The sequence below is a fragment of the Neltuma alba genome, unplaced genomic scaffold (genome assembly GCF_004799145.2).
Source record: "Neltuma alba isolate B1F8T4 unplaced genomic scaffold, ASM479914v2 tig00008235_pilon, whole genome shotgun sequence".
Taxonomy (NCBI): Eukaryota; Viridiplantae; Streptophyta; class Magnoliopsida; order Fabales; family Fabaceae; genus Neltuma; species Neltuma alba.
In genome coordinates this window covers 251-17,959 of record NW_021634976.1, presented here as the reverse complement: position 1 = coordinate 17,959, position 17,709 = coordinate 251, and the positions used below count along the sequence as shown (strand labels likewise).

Genomic DNA, 17,709 nt, shown 5'->3' with positions numbered 1-17,709 from the left:
TATCACGAAAAAAAAGTTCTATATTGATTAGCTTTTTTATATGAGTAGAGTTTTGTGTTGATTTAGGTAAAAATACTACCTCTGAGAAGTTGAAACAAACACGCATAGAAAACAATATATTCAATGAATAATGTAGACCAATAATAGAATGAGAAGCAACCAAAAAGGACGGCAAAACCAAAATATCAATCCTCCGGTCTGCCAATATTAATTTTTAATTATCAAAACATGTAATAAAGAAATACTTGTCGTTGCAATAAATTTAAAAAAAAAAAAAAAACTCATCATGCCTCTTCTGAGTTCTGACTTTGAACAAAAGCCAAGGTCCCAAACCCCGGAACTGGGGAGCAACACCTTTCAAGATTCTTCACTTTTTAACCATCTATACCTTCGCATCTTGCCTGTTTCTAGAAAATCTTTCACAAATGCATACATACGTGTATGTATCTATGCATATCATGCAAAGCATACATGTACCAGATTCATCAAAAGAAAACCCATTCTTCTTAGCTCAGCCAGAATCTGGCATGATACCCTTGAATTTACGGGAACTACTTCAGAAAATAAACGCACTAGTGCCCCTGACTATTGAAATATTCAAAACTGATGACTTTCGTGTTGGTTCTACTTCTCTATATCAAATCGGTCCTTTTTTTTTTTTGGGGCCAAAAAAAATAACTGCCAAGGATGATGCAACCTTACGGACCTGCCTCGTATAGACCCGTATTGCCAACTTGGGAAAAGAGTCTCCCAATTTTTTCAATTCAGAAGGAGGGGCCGTTCAACAAGAGTTGCTACTCCTATTAATGGCCGGGCCATGTCAATTGATTGATCCTTTCCAACATTAATTTATGGAGCAGAATCAAATTATGTGAATCAGAATCAACCTACATATATCCTCCTACTAATTCTAATTATAAGACCACATTTATAAACTACAAGCCGAGTCATATAATTATATATTTTCCTCTATCAAAGAAGATGCATGGGTGTCATGATGCGGTGGCAATTTATGGTAGAAAAGCCTGAGATATAGGGAGATTTTTGGGGCATAAAATTAGTGATAAAGTATGGATTAGAAGAACATTAATTAGGGGAGCGGAGGCAAAGTGGGCAGTCTCTCCCACATGGTTAGGGAGCAATAATAATAAGATTGCTGGGGCTCAAAAGACACAGTTCTTTTCTCTTCACATGGGGCTGGCGGGTGCTTGCCCGGCTTTTGATTAGGGTTCTCACCTAATATTATACCAAAGCGTGTCCCTTAAATCTCGTATCCTTTTATTATAATACAATTATTGTGTCTAACAAATGCTTCCAGGTGTCTGGCTTTCACGAAACCCTCCATTTTCAGTCTCTAATAATTTTGCCGCTCATGATTTTTATTTTCCGTGAGAACCTTCGCGGTGGACGCGATTTCCATTCATTACATAAAAGTATCTTAAAAGGATATTCTTTTGATATTGATTTTTTTTAATTACTTTTAAACTAGCAAGAATGTTGACCGCAGATGACGACTTTTTGTCACTCGATTTTCGTATGAAATTATTATAAAACCCGCATAAATTCTTCCCCTTTAAAAATTTGAAACGGTCAGACCTGAGGGAAATTTGGCGGAAGCATATGGGGAAAGAAAGTGAAAAAGGAGCATAAAAAAAATCATATCACATCATTAGTATAATAATGAGAAAAAATTACAATTAGGTCCTACCTAACAAAATTAAATACAAAAAATCTCTTAAAATCATGAAATTATTTTGAAGTCTCAAAATATCTTATTGTAATAAATTTTATTTGTTTAATTACCAAATTATTTTTTTTAAAATTTACACTGACAACTAAAAGAGGAGTAGTTGATAACTAAAAATGTAAAGATTGACAACTATCGCGACATGTATTGACAATTTATGCATTATATCTTGTGATGTGCTGAGAAAATGTGTTGTTAATACCTGTCGTAATAGTTATCAATCTTTACATTTTAAATTATCAATTACTGTTTTTTCAGTTGTCAGTACAAACTTTAAAAAAAACAATTTAATAATTAAGCAAAAAAAATTTATAGCAAAAAAAATCTCTTAAACTTTTGAATAATTTTATAATTTCAAAAGACTTTTTTATATATAATTTCCTCTAGTGAGACCTAATTGCACTTTTCCCTATTAATTATGTGACTTGACTCTGTATATTCTGAAATTGTGCCTGCCACATCTCCTTGTTTTCCTTTTCTTCTTCCGCGGGCTTCACATCACGCAGACAGATGCCTTTGGTCCAATTTTATAGTGTAAATTGTGGGCCGGGCTGCATGAATTGCTTGGCCCAAAATAAGGCGCACGTGGGATTCAAAGTGGGGCCGCCATGCTGATGGGAAAAATGACTCGATTTACAGAAATTCACGTCAAATGGAAGGGCTAGAAAAAGCTATGGGAGTTTACACAAGCATCACATAAAGAAGTGCAAGCTAAACTGGGTTCATTTCCTTCACATCTTGTTCTAGTGGAAAGCATGTCAAGTACTGGGTACTAGTGCTAGATTATTCCTGTCCTCGAGGGCAATTCGTGGCCGTGGCCGCGGTTGCGGTAGCGGTCGCTGCCGCGGTTGTGGTAGTGGTCGCTGCCGCGGCCGTGGCAGTGGCCGTGCTGGTGGTGGTGCATGCCTTGAATCTTTTGACTGTAAACGATGTCGACGCTCCCTCCCAAAAATAATCCAGAACACCAACGACAGCATCACGGCTGTGGCCACCATTACCAACCCAGCATACACCCATTTGCTGTAACGTCGCAGATCAGGACAGTGATCCTTGGATATCTCACTCAATGTTTCTCGAACAAAGTTACAGTTTTGAAGGTCAACCAGGGATGGAGCATAGTTATACAAGGCATTCCCCGAGTTGATTGCAGCAGACACTTGGTTATAAAAGGTAGGGGTCAGACGCCCTTGAGTCATGCATATCTCATTTGGTGAAACCTGACACACGAAGTTGCCGTACACCTGCATTTCATCAACACAACGTGAGCACTCAGATCATCTTCAGGAGGAGAAAGATAGGTCACTGATCTCGTGTGTCGTTGGCTTAAGGAGATTGTGGTTAAATACCTGAGTAGCATTGGTTAAGGTTACTTCACCAGGTTCGCATTGTCGATCTGTCGTGTCAGGATGAAAAGGGTTGCAGAGGAGAGGCATAAGGGGGCCGGATTGATTGTAGTAGAGTGGAGTGAAGTTGGGGGCGAAATTTATGTTTGATACGTTGGTGATAATCTGGTTAACCAAGTTAACAAGTTCAGAGGTTACTTCTTTGCTTCTTGACAAGGTTTCTTGCGCTGTTGTATTGTCCAAACAAGGCATTATTTCGTCCATCGTTGTATGTTCGGAGGGAAGCTGGGTCCATTGATCTATAGCTACACAGGTGTCTGCAGTCACACTGGCAGCAAACTAGGAATTAGATTCGTGTTTAAGAATGCATGAAGATGTAGCGGAATCCTGTAACAAAGAGTTGAAGGAATTTATAACTCAGAACTTCGAGGAAAGAGAGGAAGGGAACTTACTTATGGAGCAGAAGGAAGCAGCCACATAAAATAAAAGTACCAGTAACCAGAATCCATCCTGCGATCACCAAGCTGCAATTATTTATGTCAAAGCATTTGATGAGAAGGGAAAAAAAAAAAAAAAGAACTCTAAATGCAGTTGTGTCTACCAGAGATAGGGTAACGAGATTCAAAGAATATTTCACTTACATGTACACGAGAAGCTGCAGTCCAAAGATGGAGAACACTGAAGTAACAAAACCATAAATGAATACCGTATTAAGAATTAAGAAATTCAGCAGCATTACGGACACTGAAGGGACTTACAAAATCCGAGGAATGTCAAGAGTAGCATAACAGCAGCTACTATGATAAGTGCCACCCTTCTGTCAAGTGTCACCATATTCATGTCAGAGGGAGAGGAAAAAAGAAAAGATAAAACAAAGATGGAGAGAAACACATAATCATTACACAGAATCTAAGAGATCTTGGATGTCATCCGCATTTTTTTCAGTTTGATCAGCAAGCGTGCTAGCAGAAGCGTTGATCTTTGTTTGGACGTCGTCGATATCAGTTTGAACATTAGCGGGGAGGAAAACTCGATCAATTCCAACCTGTTTAGCTTGAACAAGATAGTCAGATACATTTCTGAGTTTACCCTCAGCAGAATCAGCCTGACCTACAACATACTCCAATGTTGTTGTCGTACTACGATGAAAGCTTCCCTGACCAACATAGAGAATGAAACATCCAATCCTGTCAAGTGTAAAAGCATGGTATCAGTTTGCAATGCAAGATCGAATCAACCTGAAACCAGCCAAGAGAAAAGAAAAGAAAGGAAAGAGGGATGTACATTGCTACGAAAGAGAATAGTATGAGGAGAATGAGGGAAACGGCATAACATGTTGGAGAATAACCATAAGAATCTCTTTTAGGAAAGAAGCAACAGAGACATATGAGCAATAAGCACACGCCAAAGCCCAGGAACCAGATTGCTGCGACAACAAACACAGGAGCTGCGGTATATGCTGCAGACTGCATTCAACAAGAATAAAAGCAATTAGTGGGCTGTGTTTATGGACAGACAGAATTTAAGGCCATGCATTGGATTATAGCACTGAACTTAGAAAAATAAAATTTCAAAACAAGAGAATGCACATAGAATGTCATCAGTCAGAACATAGAAATCATCAATCATGACCAAGGGCAGCACCTTTAATTTATCTGTTTGGTTTTGGAAATATAAACTGGCTTAAAAATCTCTGTAAGACAGCCAGCCCCACCAAATTAAGGAACAAGAAAGAAAGAACACTGATTAGGCAATATTTATTTACAAAACTTCATTTATACTTCCTAAAAAAAGTTTCACCTAATTGTCTATTTGTAGCGGATCTATTTTTATTTCAAACTTCTCCATGAAACTTCTCATGAGTTAAAATTATAATACTTACAACCTCAAACCAGAGTCCAAAAGCCCTCCCAAATCAGCTTGCTTTTCCAAACACCAGTTGCGCCATCACTAAGAAATCACACTAATCGTTTCTTACTTCATTGTCTCAGTGAAGCACTCATCCTAAAAGCTTAAGTTTGTTAGGTGTAGAGCAAGGACTCTATTTATTATCACACCTAACACTTTCCATTACTGCCCGTCTGTCATTGAGCTTGAAATATTACACAAGTGTTTTCCGCCTTCTTTTTAGAAAAAAGAAATAGCGTAATGTGCTGCACGGATTTCTTTTCAAGGTCCAGAAACGAAAAGCAGGCGCAAACTTTTGAACTTGACCGTCATAATAGATCAAATATTAACCGGCAATAAAAGGATATCACACACATCAGCTAACTTACAGCCCAGTAATGGTGGTCTCTGATGTTCCACCCGTTGGTGTACTTTTTGAACCCATTAAGAGGGTCATCCCTTCGTGTTCTCTCTGCAGCTAATGGAATGGGTGAATTCCCAAATGGAATGGGTGAGTTCTGAAATGGATTCGGTGAGTTCACAAATGGGTTGGGCGAGTTCACGAAGGGGTTGGGTGAGTTCACGAAGGGGTTGGGTGAGTTCACAAAGGGGTTGGGTGAGTTCACAAATGGATCGGGTGAGTCCTCAGATGGTTCTGCAGCACTGTCATCTAAATGGGACCTTTCTGTCAGGTAAAAACCCACAACATTGTTCTCATTTTCTCCCGCTGAAAAAAACAAAGGAAATTAGAGACAATGCCTCTCTGCCAAAACATTTTATGCACACCTAGACATGTAAATCCTTTTGCCTTGGCGAGTATAAAATGCAAAACTAAAATTCAATGGAAGAATGAGGCTATCAACAAAAACTGGAAATACTACTCTGCACTGCATTATGAGTTTCCCACTACTCTTAAGAGTTTCATAACTATAAACAGAGAGAAATCCACCGGAAAGAGTGGTGATGTTAGTGAAATACCTGGAATGGGTTGGGTCCGGACTAGTGAAAAATGAGAGCGAGGTCGAGAAGCTGCGTGTGAGAGAGAAAGGAGAGAAAAGAGAAGTAAGAGAAAGGTGGCCAGAAAAGAAAAATGGCGCAGAGGCCGGTGACAAAGCATCATGTTTTAGAGGAACAGAGAAGAAAGAGAAGACACTACAAATGCAGTATTCGCTGCCTCTAGCAACCTCTCTGCCTCTGCCTGTGTGAGAGAGTGACGGAAACAGTCACACAGAAACAGGGAAGAAAGCTCAATAAAGAGTTAACGGTAATGATAATATGGGCTTAGCGCGTCGGATACTCCCAATATTTCATTCAGCCTACCCCACCACTAGCCTATGCCTGGAAATTCAATCATACCCTGTAAATCGTATTGTTATAGATTAATGAACCTTGGGATGTGTTCATGCAAATGAACAAGGGACCTTTTTTTTATTATTATATCGATAAATCATCTAAAAAGACTCTCTAGAGCTGTAAACCATTTCATTGTCATATCATGTTGCCTCGTGTAAACCATTTCTCCAGTGTTTTAGTTTTACTGAATTCTGCAGCATTTACTATTTACGAATCTAAGGTGGCATGGTAATGCGAAGCAACAAGAGAAGGTAAAGACATTTCTTTTATTTCCTTATAACAGAGAAGGACAACTCAATTGCATTTCTCTGATTATGTGAAGTGAAACACCAATTACTATAATGAAGATACTATGATGTAACATAGCTGCGTAACGGGGGTAATCATAAATGAAGCATTGTTTAGATTAAGGGGTGGGTCCACATTGCCTTTCAGAAGGGGAGAAAGGTCAAAAGTGAAGGATGATTCCTATGAGATGTAATCCATAAAGGGGAGAGGGTGAGGCCCCAGACAGCGTGCGAGCAATCGGACTGGGGGGGTTCATTCCCCAATGTTGTACCTTTCTCTCCTGTTACACTGCTACACTTTTGACTTTACAAACCCAACATCTCTGCCGGTTTTTCTGCCCTTTTCTCTTTCCCGCCCTTTACAATTACGACAAATACCAACACAAACGGCTTGTTTTTCCCCACCCACCCACACCCTGTAACTTTATATATCTGGTTATTTTCTGTAGATGTTCATTTCAAGTCTTTTTATGTATTGACATGACCTTAAGCAAATTCATGATGAATGATGATAAATCATCTACTGGGTACCCGAGAACAGAGATGATGCAGGCCAAGATGAATGGAGGAAGAAGCAACGGCGTAGGAGGAATGGTACGTGCTATTATTTCAGTCACGGGAAGATGCACATGCATGCTGCTGCTGTTAATATTAAAGTTGATTTTTCTTTTGTTTCTTTATCAATGACTTTTGGTACTTCTAATTTCCTACAGGGCTCTGAAATGAGAGAAAAATGACGCAAAAGTCGATAGCCTGCAGCATGGGTCCTTCTCAGTTTCATCCAAAGGGAAATGGTCTTTGAGATCATTTTCAACCCATCATCATTTTCTTCCTTCTTGACATATAATCATGTTAGACTTTTCTTTACAAAATATGCAAATCATCCCATGTCTGATAAGATCCCCTGATTTGAATTCAAACTGAGTTGCGTTTTAGTTGAAGAGAAACTATTATATGTGGTTCCTTGGGAACATTGGTCACCTTCACCGACTTCGTCATTTCCCTTCCCAAAGGATGCCACGTGCCTGTAGCTCTTCACACACAATCCCAGCACCTCTCAAATCTTCATGTCCTCTTCCATGTTTACAATCTTATCATTCATCCTACGTTCCTTCTTATATATCACAACTAAATTGTCACTGAAATGAAAATCGGGAAGGCGAACCACCCCTCGAGTTTTGTCGATTTAGACTCTGTTTAATCCACCATTATTATCAGTGGGACAAAATTTTATGCCCCATCACTGCGAGCTCTACTACTGCAGGGATTGCGCTCTCTTCTACCAACGGAGCGTAATCTTAGCCGACTTCATTCTCTCTGCTACTTACACGCCATTCCGGGGACCGGCTAGGAAGATGGCATCTGCAGCATTTTTCTTCATGAAGCTCGAACATGGGGACTATGATCTTCCATGGGATGGAAATTAACAGCTTCACAAATTCGGACATGCAAATTTGACCAGAAAATGTGCATGCGGCATGTTATAAATTAAAACAAGTAACTCCGTAAAGATAAGCCACCAAGGGCTTCTCTTGTGCTAAAATGCACGTTGGTGAGAGCAAATGAGTAATGCGAAGGCGCCAGAAAATGAGATTTTGCGAAACATTCTAGCTTGTCGAAAATGATGTTTATCGAAATCTTTGATCTGCGCCATATGTGTTGTCGAAAGTCCATCAGCATTCTGATCCACACCTCATCCTTATTCTGATTATTCACTCTCTTGCTCGTTAAAAACCACTGAACCAATCTAACCAAGAAGAGCGGGATTTGATTCTTCAACATTATAATGTCCCTGAGAAAGGCGTGGTGCATAGGTTTTCGATCTTCCTGTGAGGTCAATCGAATGGATACTTCTAGTAGGAGGGCCTTCACAACTCTTAACAGTGGAAAAAAATTAAACTTGAGGGTGCTCGAACAAGAACGGTTCATCAAATGGCGAACCCCCAAGAGCCTCGCTCGTGGAAGTAGCGATGATAGTTAGCGCCTGCTCAAAGATCGTGTTTGGGCAATATGGTTGACCAATTCGTGCGATTTGAGGTCGTTGTAGAATTTCTTTTGAGAATTTTTTTTATTTCTGTCGAACAAATGGTGCCATGATATCTTTAGGCTAACGACGTCCTGGTCATCTTCACAATTTTCATCCTCAGTCGTCTTGTTCCAGAGCTCGCTTCAGGTTCATGACCCGCCCACGATCAAGCCAGCAACATTGCATACGATATTTAGGACCGAAGGAGTGTATATAGATAGATAGAGAGAGAGAGAGAGAGAGAGAGGAATAAACAACTTTTTTTGGTCGTTATGGGGTAAATAAAAGAGTTGATGAGCGTTTCCCAGTTTTCATGAGCCGAACCTCGTTTTACACACAAACATACAAGTGATTGCAATGAGGCATGGCGCGTGCATGCCCTTCGTTAATGAAAAAAGCACTAATTTGTCACTTGAAAAAACACCTTGTAAAACCAATGCATCGAACGGAGATTCTGGCTATTTTATATAAACCCCAGCTTTTGAATTAACCACACAACTTCTGACAAATTTAAAATTTAATTTGATAACTCATCAGTAACATTTGACATAAACCCTACCTTTTGAATTAATTAGATTAGATAGGTTATTACAACAATGCAGCTGTGGCCACTTTGAAAATGAGGGGCATACCCACCAGTTGCTTAGCATAGCCTTACAACAACAACGAACTCGCTACTGTAAACTATGAATAGCAATCATTAAACTCAATCATAGATATTGGGTAAACAGCATAGTCCTGCAGCCACATTGAGGCTCGAAACCATCATCAAGTCAAGTTTTTCATGGCCTCCCCTATGTGAGGGTATCGATGAGCCCAACGAGAGTAACCTGCACAACATTTGAGTTACAGAGAACCATAAATCAGAAAATCTACGTGTAAGAATGAAAAGTTCCACCTATTCGCCCCTCAGCCAAAGGTATCTTTTTTATTCCTATCTTGTTTTGTTTTGGTTTTTGATCACCTAAACAATGCAGATGAGTGGTATTGTACCTGCAGCAACAATCTCTATAAGATCCATATCTGCTTCAGTATCCTGCAGTGAATAATATCAAACAATCAAGTAAAATGAGTTAGTTGAAGTCAGTATAGTAACTGTTAAATGGCAAATAAGTTAAAAGACGGTAACCACATCTAAGGAGAATGAGGAGGATATAAACAGGAAATAGAATATCGAATTCATGTCTCACAATAATGAGCAGCATCAATTACAGGTAATCGCAGATTTTGATGTGTGCACGTGAGACATTGCAAGACATACAAATATCCAGAATTTAAAAAAAGTCTTTTTCATTTTTACAGGAGGGGAAAAAAGGAACAAGAACGGGTGAACGCGAGGTCATTTACAACTCACCTGTCCAGATGAAGCCTGACATCTAGCGATCAGCTGATAAAGACTGTGAAGATCGCTGTGGTTGAAATCAGGATGATTCAGAAGAGACTCTTCAGAAGTGTAATCAAATATCAGCGCGCAAATGCTTGAAGCCATCATCATACTTGATGTGTCTCCAGCGTTCTCTACAGGCCAAGTTTCAGTAACTAAATTAATTATAGACCCTCTGCTTCATTTTTTTCCAATTCAAGAGAAAAACAAGTAATTATATAAATATGCACGAAGTGGAACCCGTATTATTCACAAGTAATGCAGAACATATGCTTAAAATCTAGTTGATCATAAAACAAAAATTAATCAACAGAAAATATTTATCATTCTAAGCATATTTACAGGTCAATTCAAACAAATCATCAATTGACGTCTGAGTTGGCTTATAGGTCTAGGGGCTCAATCTTTTTAATAGGCCAATCTTTTGGAAGAGGATCGCCCCTGCAGTCATAACATATTATGAAATATACGATACGGGACCAGCAAATCATTCAGTTTAAAGGTTGTTACAAGAGAGACAGGTACCTGCCCAATATGCCAATGCCTTCAGAATTTTGACAATATCAGATTCCTCAAACGTCAACTGTAATTTGTCTTTCTACAGTGAAAAAGGTGCAGCTTATATCAAGATCTCACAGAACCAGGGTGAAATCCTAAAAGGTTAGGATGGTAAGAACATCACCTTTAGCAGGAGATTCATGATTGTATCACATGCCAAGAAGACACCGCCATTATCCTCAACCATATAATCTTTTGACCCGATTAATTTAGTAAAGCAATCCAGAACCTGCATATATACCCAACATATTTGCAGATCGAAAAATGCTTGATTATAAATGCTATTGGACGATGCTGAAGTAAGAAATCTTTAGAAATCTTTAAGTCATTTGTTCTAATAGAAATTAAGGAAACAAGAAACACTAAAACAATGATTCACTCAAAAAGAGCTACCCATATATGAAGGTCCACCTTCATACTTTAAAATCATAATAGTAGCACAAGAGACAAAATAGAAGAAGCGAAAAGATGAAGGAAATTAACAAAGGCCAGAAAGAATAGAAAATAAAGTATAACTTACAGCATTTAGTCCTCCACAAGAAGCTAGAACATTACATCCTTCAACATCCATTGTAATTTGGCACAGCATTGGAAGTAAAAAGCAGACAGAGTGGAAAGGGCTGCAACAATATATAATTTAATTGAGCAAACACAATTTTCCATATTAGAGACTCCACCGAAAAGGGATACATATATCAGAGGAAAATATAGAGTATTCCATTTAAGTGCATGATTGAAGCCAGGCGTGCCATCCAAATACTGAACAGGTATAAGCAAAAACATAGCCAGACAAAGTCTTTCAAATGATATATATCCAGGTCTACCTCTGTTCATCTTCTCCTTGAACAGAGAGCATATACCCTAAAAGTTCCCGAACCTTCTCCTTGCATGCAAGGGGCGCCTCAGCCAGGTAGCTGAAACAAACACATGAAAAAGAGTTCAACACCTTTCCTCTTCAAATCAAAGAACTCGGCCAGATTCCAAGCTTGATACTATCATATAGTCCATATTAACTACTTCTCAAGGCTTTAATATAGGATCTAATTGTTAAGTTGATTTTGGTCCTAAATATAAGACCTATTTTTCATATTTATCAATTTTTTCTAAATTACCCTTATAGATACTCCCTCAACCATAATCAAGTAGAAGAGAAAGGGAGGATATTAAGGAAGATGATTATGGTGTTTTAAAAAAAACATCATATTTCTTATAATTAACTAACTTACCTAACTTCTTTAATCTAATTAAATTAGTTAAATAGGTCTTATATTAAGGACCAGAGGAGTACCATACAAAGAATGTAATATCTAACATGAGTTGAGACTAAATAATGGTCCAGCTGTTTAAAACTGCAAGAACAAAGTGTCAGTATATCAAATCCTGATGGTTCATCTAACGTAACAAAAACTCCGACTATGTTAGACAAGCAGCATAAGACCATACCTCCCTATAATCCGCACTGAAGCAAGTAAATCATCCCCTTTATTCTGTCCACGTTCCTGCATGATTACGCTTCAATGCTGAGTGAGAAGATAAATGTCAAGCATCTATTTAATGACTACCAGTCATTAGCAATACCTTTGCATCTTCCAGATACTCTAGAATAACACCAATAGTCTCGTTCAGCTGACGGATCAACTTTGTTAATGTCGCCTCATCAACGAAGTTGCCTAAAAGATTATCAACTATATGAATGATTTTACAGAGATCAGAAGATCCAAAATATTTTAGGCCACTAATCACCATGTCTATTATCTGGACTATGCTACATGTATGCCGAAATGAAACACAAATACAGACATTACACAGATAACTATGATGATGAAAATCAGAAATGTGTTACTTGACCCTAAACAAACAGAAGTTTTCAATCATGTCAAGATCTACATTAGTTTCACATCCTCAAGCAATCAGAACTCAAATATAGACGTGCCTACTTAGATGAGAGCTTTTTTTTGTTTTTAATAAAAAAAAGGTCATGAGTAAGGTGCACCTCATCGCTTTGCGGAAATAAAGCGCCTCAACATGTTATACGAATAAGGCTAACTGCTGTTTATGATTTTAACCATTCACATAATGTTCTAAAATAAATATCATGGTACTACAAATCAGTCCTCCGACAATTATATTTGGAGCATACTTTGATTGCGTGTGGTGCTAAATATCAGATGGACTTTCACACCAATGAGCGGCATGTACAGTAAATGACCACAAGTGAATGCTACTTTAACCTACATTAACATAGTTCGGGGCAAAATAAAATAGAAAGCCCATCGTATAACCTTCTTTATAGGATAGCAACGGAGTATAAATGTCAAAGAAACTGAATTTCTAATGACATACCATCATTTCCATCAACAGTTGATATTAATTTTATTATTTTCTCAATCAAAGAGTAGGCAACAGCCACATTTCGTCGCTTCAAGAGAATTGCCTCTGCAGTAGCTGAAGTATCCTTAGGTGCTTCATACTTTAGATAGGCCAACTCATTCAGAAGAACAGCAACTTCAACCCGTGATTGCTCCAACACAAGTAATAGACACCTATATAATGGAAGAGGTGAGGAAAGATATGACGGCTGATGCATTTTAGAAGGTTAAATTTAAAGAGTGCAACTGACATGTCAGTCGAAGGGCTATCTTGGGCATCACTCGTGCTCCTGTGGTTGATCAGCCAACCCTCTCCAAAATTGGAAATGATAGACTCCGCCAACATGAGAGCTTGAAGCCTTTCAGCAGGAGCTGCAGAGGAATTACAAGTTTAAAAACCAAGTCATCAAACAAAATCATACGTTTTCTTTAGCACTTTCTTCGTTTAATTAAAAAAAAAAGCTAATAAAAAGCAAACTGTAATAACAGAGTATCTAGCAAGGTTATTCTACATACCAACCCGATTCTGCAAAATGGCCACAATACCAAGGCGCATATCATGTGACCAGCTATCATTAGGAAGTAAACGGAGGGCATTGAAAAGCGGCACCTACAAATGCCATGAACTTTCAGTTACTCCCAAGCCACATGAATCAACATGCATATGCATAAAATAGAAATTTTAACCCCGTAAACATCCCCCAAAAAAATCAGTTTGATTCACGTGTTTTCCATATGGCAGAATACAGAAGTTATTCTTGCAAGAACTATGAATAATTAATTCAAGTATGAGGCTATGTTACGGATATATATTGATTGCATTTTTATCCTAGGTTCCTAACTCACAAATGTTCCGAACCTATACTGCAATTAACTGGCTAACAAATATGTTGACCAACCTCATATCCAACCACAACTCGGTCAATATTGTTGCTTAAACATGAACCCAATATATAGTAAATTTCAGTGGTTTAGCTGAATTTAAAGAGTTTTCTTATTTGAACAATGTGATTTTAAATCATAAAAATTCACATACGAAAGCAGAAGACTAAGATACATACTACATCTTTTGAAGAAATGATGGCACTAAGCAGATGGAGAGCTTCAAATTTCAAGGAGTTGTGCAAGACAGCAAATTGCCTTGCCACTGCTGCCACCTGTAGAGACACACACACACCCCATAGCTTAAGAATCACATTTAAGGGTATCTGCCATGCAGCAAGACTGCAAAATTTTTATTTGAAGAAACGAAATATTTAAAATGTATACTCACAATGATCGCAAGTTCAGATAAGTAATCCTTCATGAAAACGTCCAATGGTATCCTGCTCAGAATTAGTTCCACAAGTTTAAGACAGATCTCCATGAGATGAGAACCTGCATAATGTTTGGCTCATCAATTCTAAGGCAGAAGTGAGACGGAAAAAAAAAAAAGCATATAAGCCATCAAAGGCAATGTTTCTTCATCTATATGCTGCAAGAGGACAGCCCCTCGAAGAAAAGTGAAGCTAGTAATATTATTGATCCTAAATGAATAATCAATCAACCATACCAGTTTAATTATGTTCCTTTTGCCTCGAACCCAAGAAATCATAAGAAAAACTTACCATCTTGCATAGAACATATCTGAGCAGCTAATATCTTGACACCACCAGATTCGTAAAACTTCATACTTCCATTCGCAGAAGCAGTTGACACTAAGTACAAAAATTCATAGCATTCTTCAAGGACAGATGAACCTGGTCTAAACAAGTGATTTAACGATTAAAAAAAATCAACAATTACTACTAAAAACAACGTAAAAAAAAAATCAAATATATAACTAGACTGCTATTTTCTTTTACCCTCAATACAGCAGATACGGAAAAGACCTCGTGCAACCCGGTTGGGTTTCTCATTCACTCTATACATGATAAACAATCAATTGAACCCGCCTTTGAAAACTTATTCAATAAGCACAAATCATAGGGGCACAACCCGACCATAACAAAAACATTAAAAAGGCCACATGAAGTTCTAATGAAGACCAAAATATCATCCATCGATATCAAAATAGCTTAGAAACAACAGATAGTGAGGCCCTGTTAATCATCTATTAACTTCTTCTCAAAAGCACTTCTCGAGAAATAATAGTTTCAGAATCCCAACATCTAAAGTCATTAGTGGAGAGGATGAACAGAAGCCAAAATATTGCTCTCCAAAATGCATTGTCAATTAGACTACTTATCAGCTATAAAACTATTTTACACTTTGTGCCGCGTCCATTTCTTTTAATTCCCTTTCTTCTTTGTTAGTCCATAACATAGTAGCCATAGCTAATTGAAATTCAATGAGCATGGTTATGTCAATGAAAGCATACTGGACATTGATTTTTAAATAAAATAACACAAGAAACTAAAACTGAAAATCATACTCCGTGGACATTACTTCCAATATAAGTGGGATTTTCAAAACCATATCTTCCAAGGATGCAACCTCTGGAACACGACAAAATGCGGCGAGCACTGTAACTGAGAGGTGTAAATACGCATCCCGATCATTTTCTCGGCCACTGGTGATAGTTCCTTTTCCCATTCCTGGGGGGAAGCATGGTTATAATTCAATAATAAACGCTAAAACAGAAAACGAAAATTGAACAGCTTTAAGAAAAGGCAGGCCTGTATAAATAATAATCAAGGTAGCAAAAAGTTCAGGGATGAGCGTACCTGTCCTAAGCAGTCGGTCAAGAAAGAGAGGTCCCACGGCATCGTAAACCCTGCGGAGGGAGGAGAGGTCATCACCTTTGCAAAACTTGGTGACGAGAAGAAGGCCGGCAAGGCGCTGTTCGTCTCGTTCCCCTTTCAATAGCTTCAAGCAGTCTTCAAGACTTGGACCCTGCTCTTGCTGTGCTTCCTGCAGGAAACGAAAATAATAATTTAGAGGGGGGAGTAATGGAGGAGAGGCAGAGCAAGAGACAATGTTCACCATGGAAGATTGGTCGAGTAATGGAAGAATGTAAAGTAGGAGACTTTATCAGTTCTCCACTCCCGAGAGTAGCTATGGGAGAATTCTCGAGAGCCCTGCCTGCCGCTTAATTGAGAAGAGAGTGTCGCGGCCCGGATTAATTTGCCAGATTTGTTTGGGCAATGAAAAAATTACCAAGTAAAATTGAAAGTTCCAACGTGAAAATTTGGATTCAAGGTTAACACTTAACAATAGAAATCAAATAATGAGCTTCACATGCTCGTTATTGTTCTTAAGCCATTTTAGCTTTCACACGGCTCATGTTGACGAGGAAAACTAGTTAATTGTTAGTCATTCCAACCACAAATATTGAAATTAGATTATCAGTTTATTAAGATTAACAAAATAAATTAAGTTAATTATTTATAAAAAATATATATTATTCGTTTTTAATCACTTATATCAAACATTACTCATTAATAAGAATTTGCTTTTAATTATATGATAATAAGAATAGTTTATGAAGAAAAATATAAATTTAGAAGATAAATCAGACTACGATAATAAATATAAGATGAAAGCAACATTTTAAGTACTGTTCTCATATTTAGAAAAGCATCTTCGGTAGTTCACAGCTGTGTCATTGCCTTTTTTTTTAAAAAAAAAAAAAAGTTCAATGACTTTGAGACTATAGTTTAAAAGAGAGCTATTCATCTTTTCAGTTTTTTTTTCTTTGTCTGATTCTCACTTGGCTACGGTTGCCGATGAACATGAAACCGGAAAAAACAAATCAAACGAACTCTAAACTGAGAGAATTCCAATTCACAATTTACAGCTAACAAAGTTGATGACAATAAAGTAACAGCCACTCACAACAAGAATTTGTGGTTGCAGTGACAGAGTGGTGACAGAATGACAAGGATGTTGGAGAAAGTTGTTGGTGACGACTCTGAACATGCAATTTTGGAAGCAAAACCCGCTCAAACATGCACGTTTTAAACCCATTCTCTCTCCCTTCCAGAACCTCCCATGTTACATATTGAAGGATTAGATTGAAAGGAAAAAGGAATCAGTAGAATGGAGAGAGCGTGTCGGCAAGAATCATCGTTGCGGCGTAGGCTAAAATTGAGGTTGAGGGTGTGTTGTTTGTGCGGCGGCATGGTTGGGAGGCATCGTCGTCTGGGAGAAATAAAGAGTCCAGGAACGCCGTCAGCTTCAATGTGGCGGGCGAAGTCGCGCAAGCACCACCGCCAATTTCGATCTGCTGATTTTACGTACGACCCTTCAAGTTATGCCCTCAATTCCAGGACGACGACCCTGGCCTCCATCATCATAATTTTCCCTCCAGCTTCTCGGTTTTCCCTCACACACCTCCCCCGTTATGATCAACCACACTAGCCTGCAAAGGCACATTCTCTGTCTTTTCCTTAATCCTACCTTAGTCACATACCTTGCTGACAAATTATATATTTATGAGTATGAATATGAATGTGATCATGGTTATTTCAAGTTCTGCTTTTTCCTTTTACTCCCCCCCCACCATCTAACAACGCTTCTGTACTTTTGATTCTGTGATGATGCTTTCATAAGTATTTTTACTATTTAATACGAGCATGTTACCTCGGATGCGTTAGGTTTACAAACTATGGAATCTGAGTTTCACTCTGTTCTTCTTTTTTTTTTTTTGTCAGCCTTGCTTTTTGATACTCCTCCGGTTCTTAATATAAGATCTAACTACTATCTCCGGTCTTTAATATAAAATCTCGTTTGATTTTTATTTTGGTTCTAAATACAAGTCCCAATTTACTTTAT

At 38.2% G+C, this 17,709-nt stretch overlaps 2 protein-coding genes across 3 annotated transcripts; both read right to left on the bottom strand.

Annotated features, from left to right (window-relative positions):
- Positions 1–2,236: 2,236 nt before the first annotated feature.
- LOC114753894 (uncharacterized) lies at positions 2,237–6,222 on the bottom strand. The gene is made up of 9 exons (XM_028942600.1): positions 5,956–6,222; positions 5,367–5,704; positions 4,375–4,556; positions 3,993–4,277; positions 3,849–3,907; positions 3,732–3,768; positions 3,543–3,614; positions 3,094–3,418; positions 2,237–2,988 (listed from the first exon to the last, which is right to left on the bottom strand). The coding sequence occupies exons 1-9, from the start codon at positions 6,095–6,097 to the stop codon at positions 2,506–2,508; spliced, it is 1,923 nt and encodes a 640-aa protein (XP_028798433.1). The 5' UTR covers positions 6,098–6,222; the 3' UTR covers positions 2,237–2,505.
- Positions 6,223–9,142: 2,920 nt separating this feature from the next.
- Positions 9,143–15,982, bottom strand: LOC114753895 (neurochondrin). Of its 2 annotated transcripts, XM_028942601.1 has the most exons (18): positions 15,919–15,982; positions 15,660–15,846; positions 15,368–15,530; positions 14,562–14,698; positions 14,228–14,331; positions 14,016–14,111; positions 13,471–13,564; positions 13,206–13,326; positions 12,929–13,128; positions 12,164–12,255; positions 12,029–12,084; positions 11,410–11,499; positions 11,106–11,205; positions 10,710–10,814; positions 10,553–10,625; positions 9,998–10,161; positions 9,637–9,679; positions 9,143–9,473 (listed from the first exon to the last, which is right to left on the bottom strand). In XM_028942601.1, exons 1-18 carry the CDS (start codon positions 15,919–15,921, stop codon positions 9,412–9,414), a joined length of 1,890 nt encoding a protein of 629 aa, XP_028798434.1. In that variant the 5' UTR covers positions 15,922–15,982; the 3' UTR covers positions 9,143–9,411. The 2 variants fall into 2 exon arrangements, with proteins under 2 accessions (XP_028798434.1, XP_028798435.1); XM_028942602.1 differs by lacking the exons at positions 15,368–15,530; positions 15,660–15,846; positions 15,919–15,982 and adding an exon at positions 14,799–14,920 and having other exon boundaries at positions 14,562–14,693.
- Positions 15,983–17,709: the final 1,727 nt, after the last annotated feature.

Bases quoted from the DNA above. Each gene is read 5' to 3' on its own strand.
- LOC114753895 (XM_028942601.1), bottom strand. The intron at 11,206-11,409 runs GTAGACCTGGAT...ATATTGTTGCAG, and splicing joins CAAGGAGAAGATGAACAGAG to CCCTTTCCACTCTGTCTGCT. The intron at 9,474-9,636 runs GTACAATACCAC...AATGTTGTGCAG, and splicing joins TATAGAGATTGTTGCTGCAG to GTTACTCTCGTTGGGCTCAT.
- LOC114753894 (XM_028942600.1), bottom strand. From the start codon at position 6,097: ATGATGCTTTGTCACCGGCCTCTGCGCCATTTTTCTTTTCTGGCCACC. The intron at 4,557-5,366 runs GTAAGTTAGCTG...TGTTGAATGCAG, and splicing joins GAGACCACCATTACTGGGCT to TCTGCAGCATATACCGCAGC. The intron at 3,419-3,542 runs GTAAGTTCCCTT...GTTTGCTGCCAG, and splicing joins TGCTTCCTTCTGCTCCATAA to TGTGACTGCAGACACCTGTG.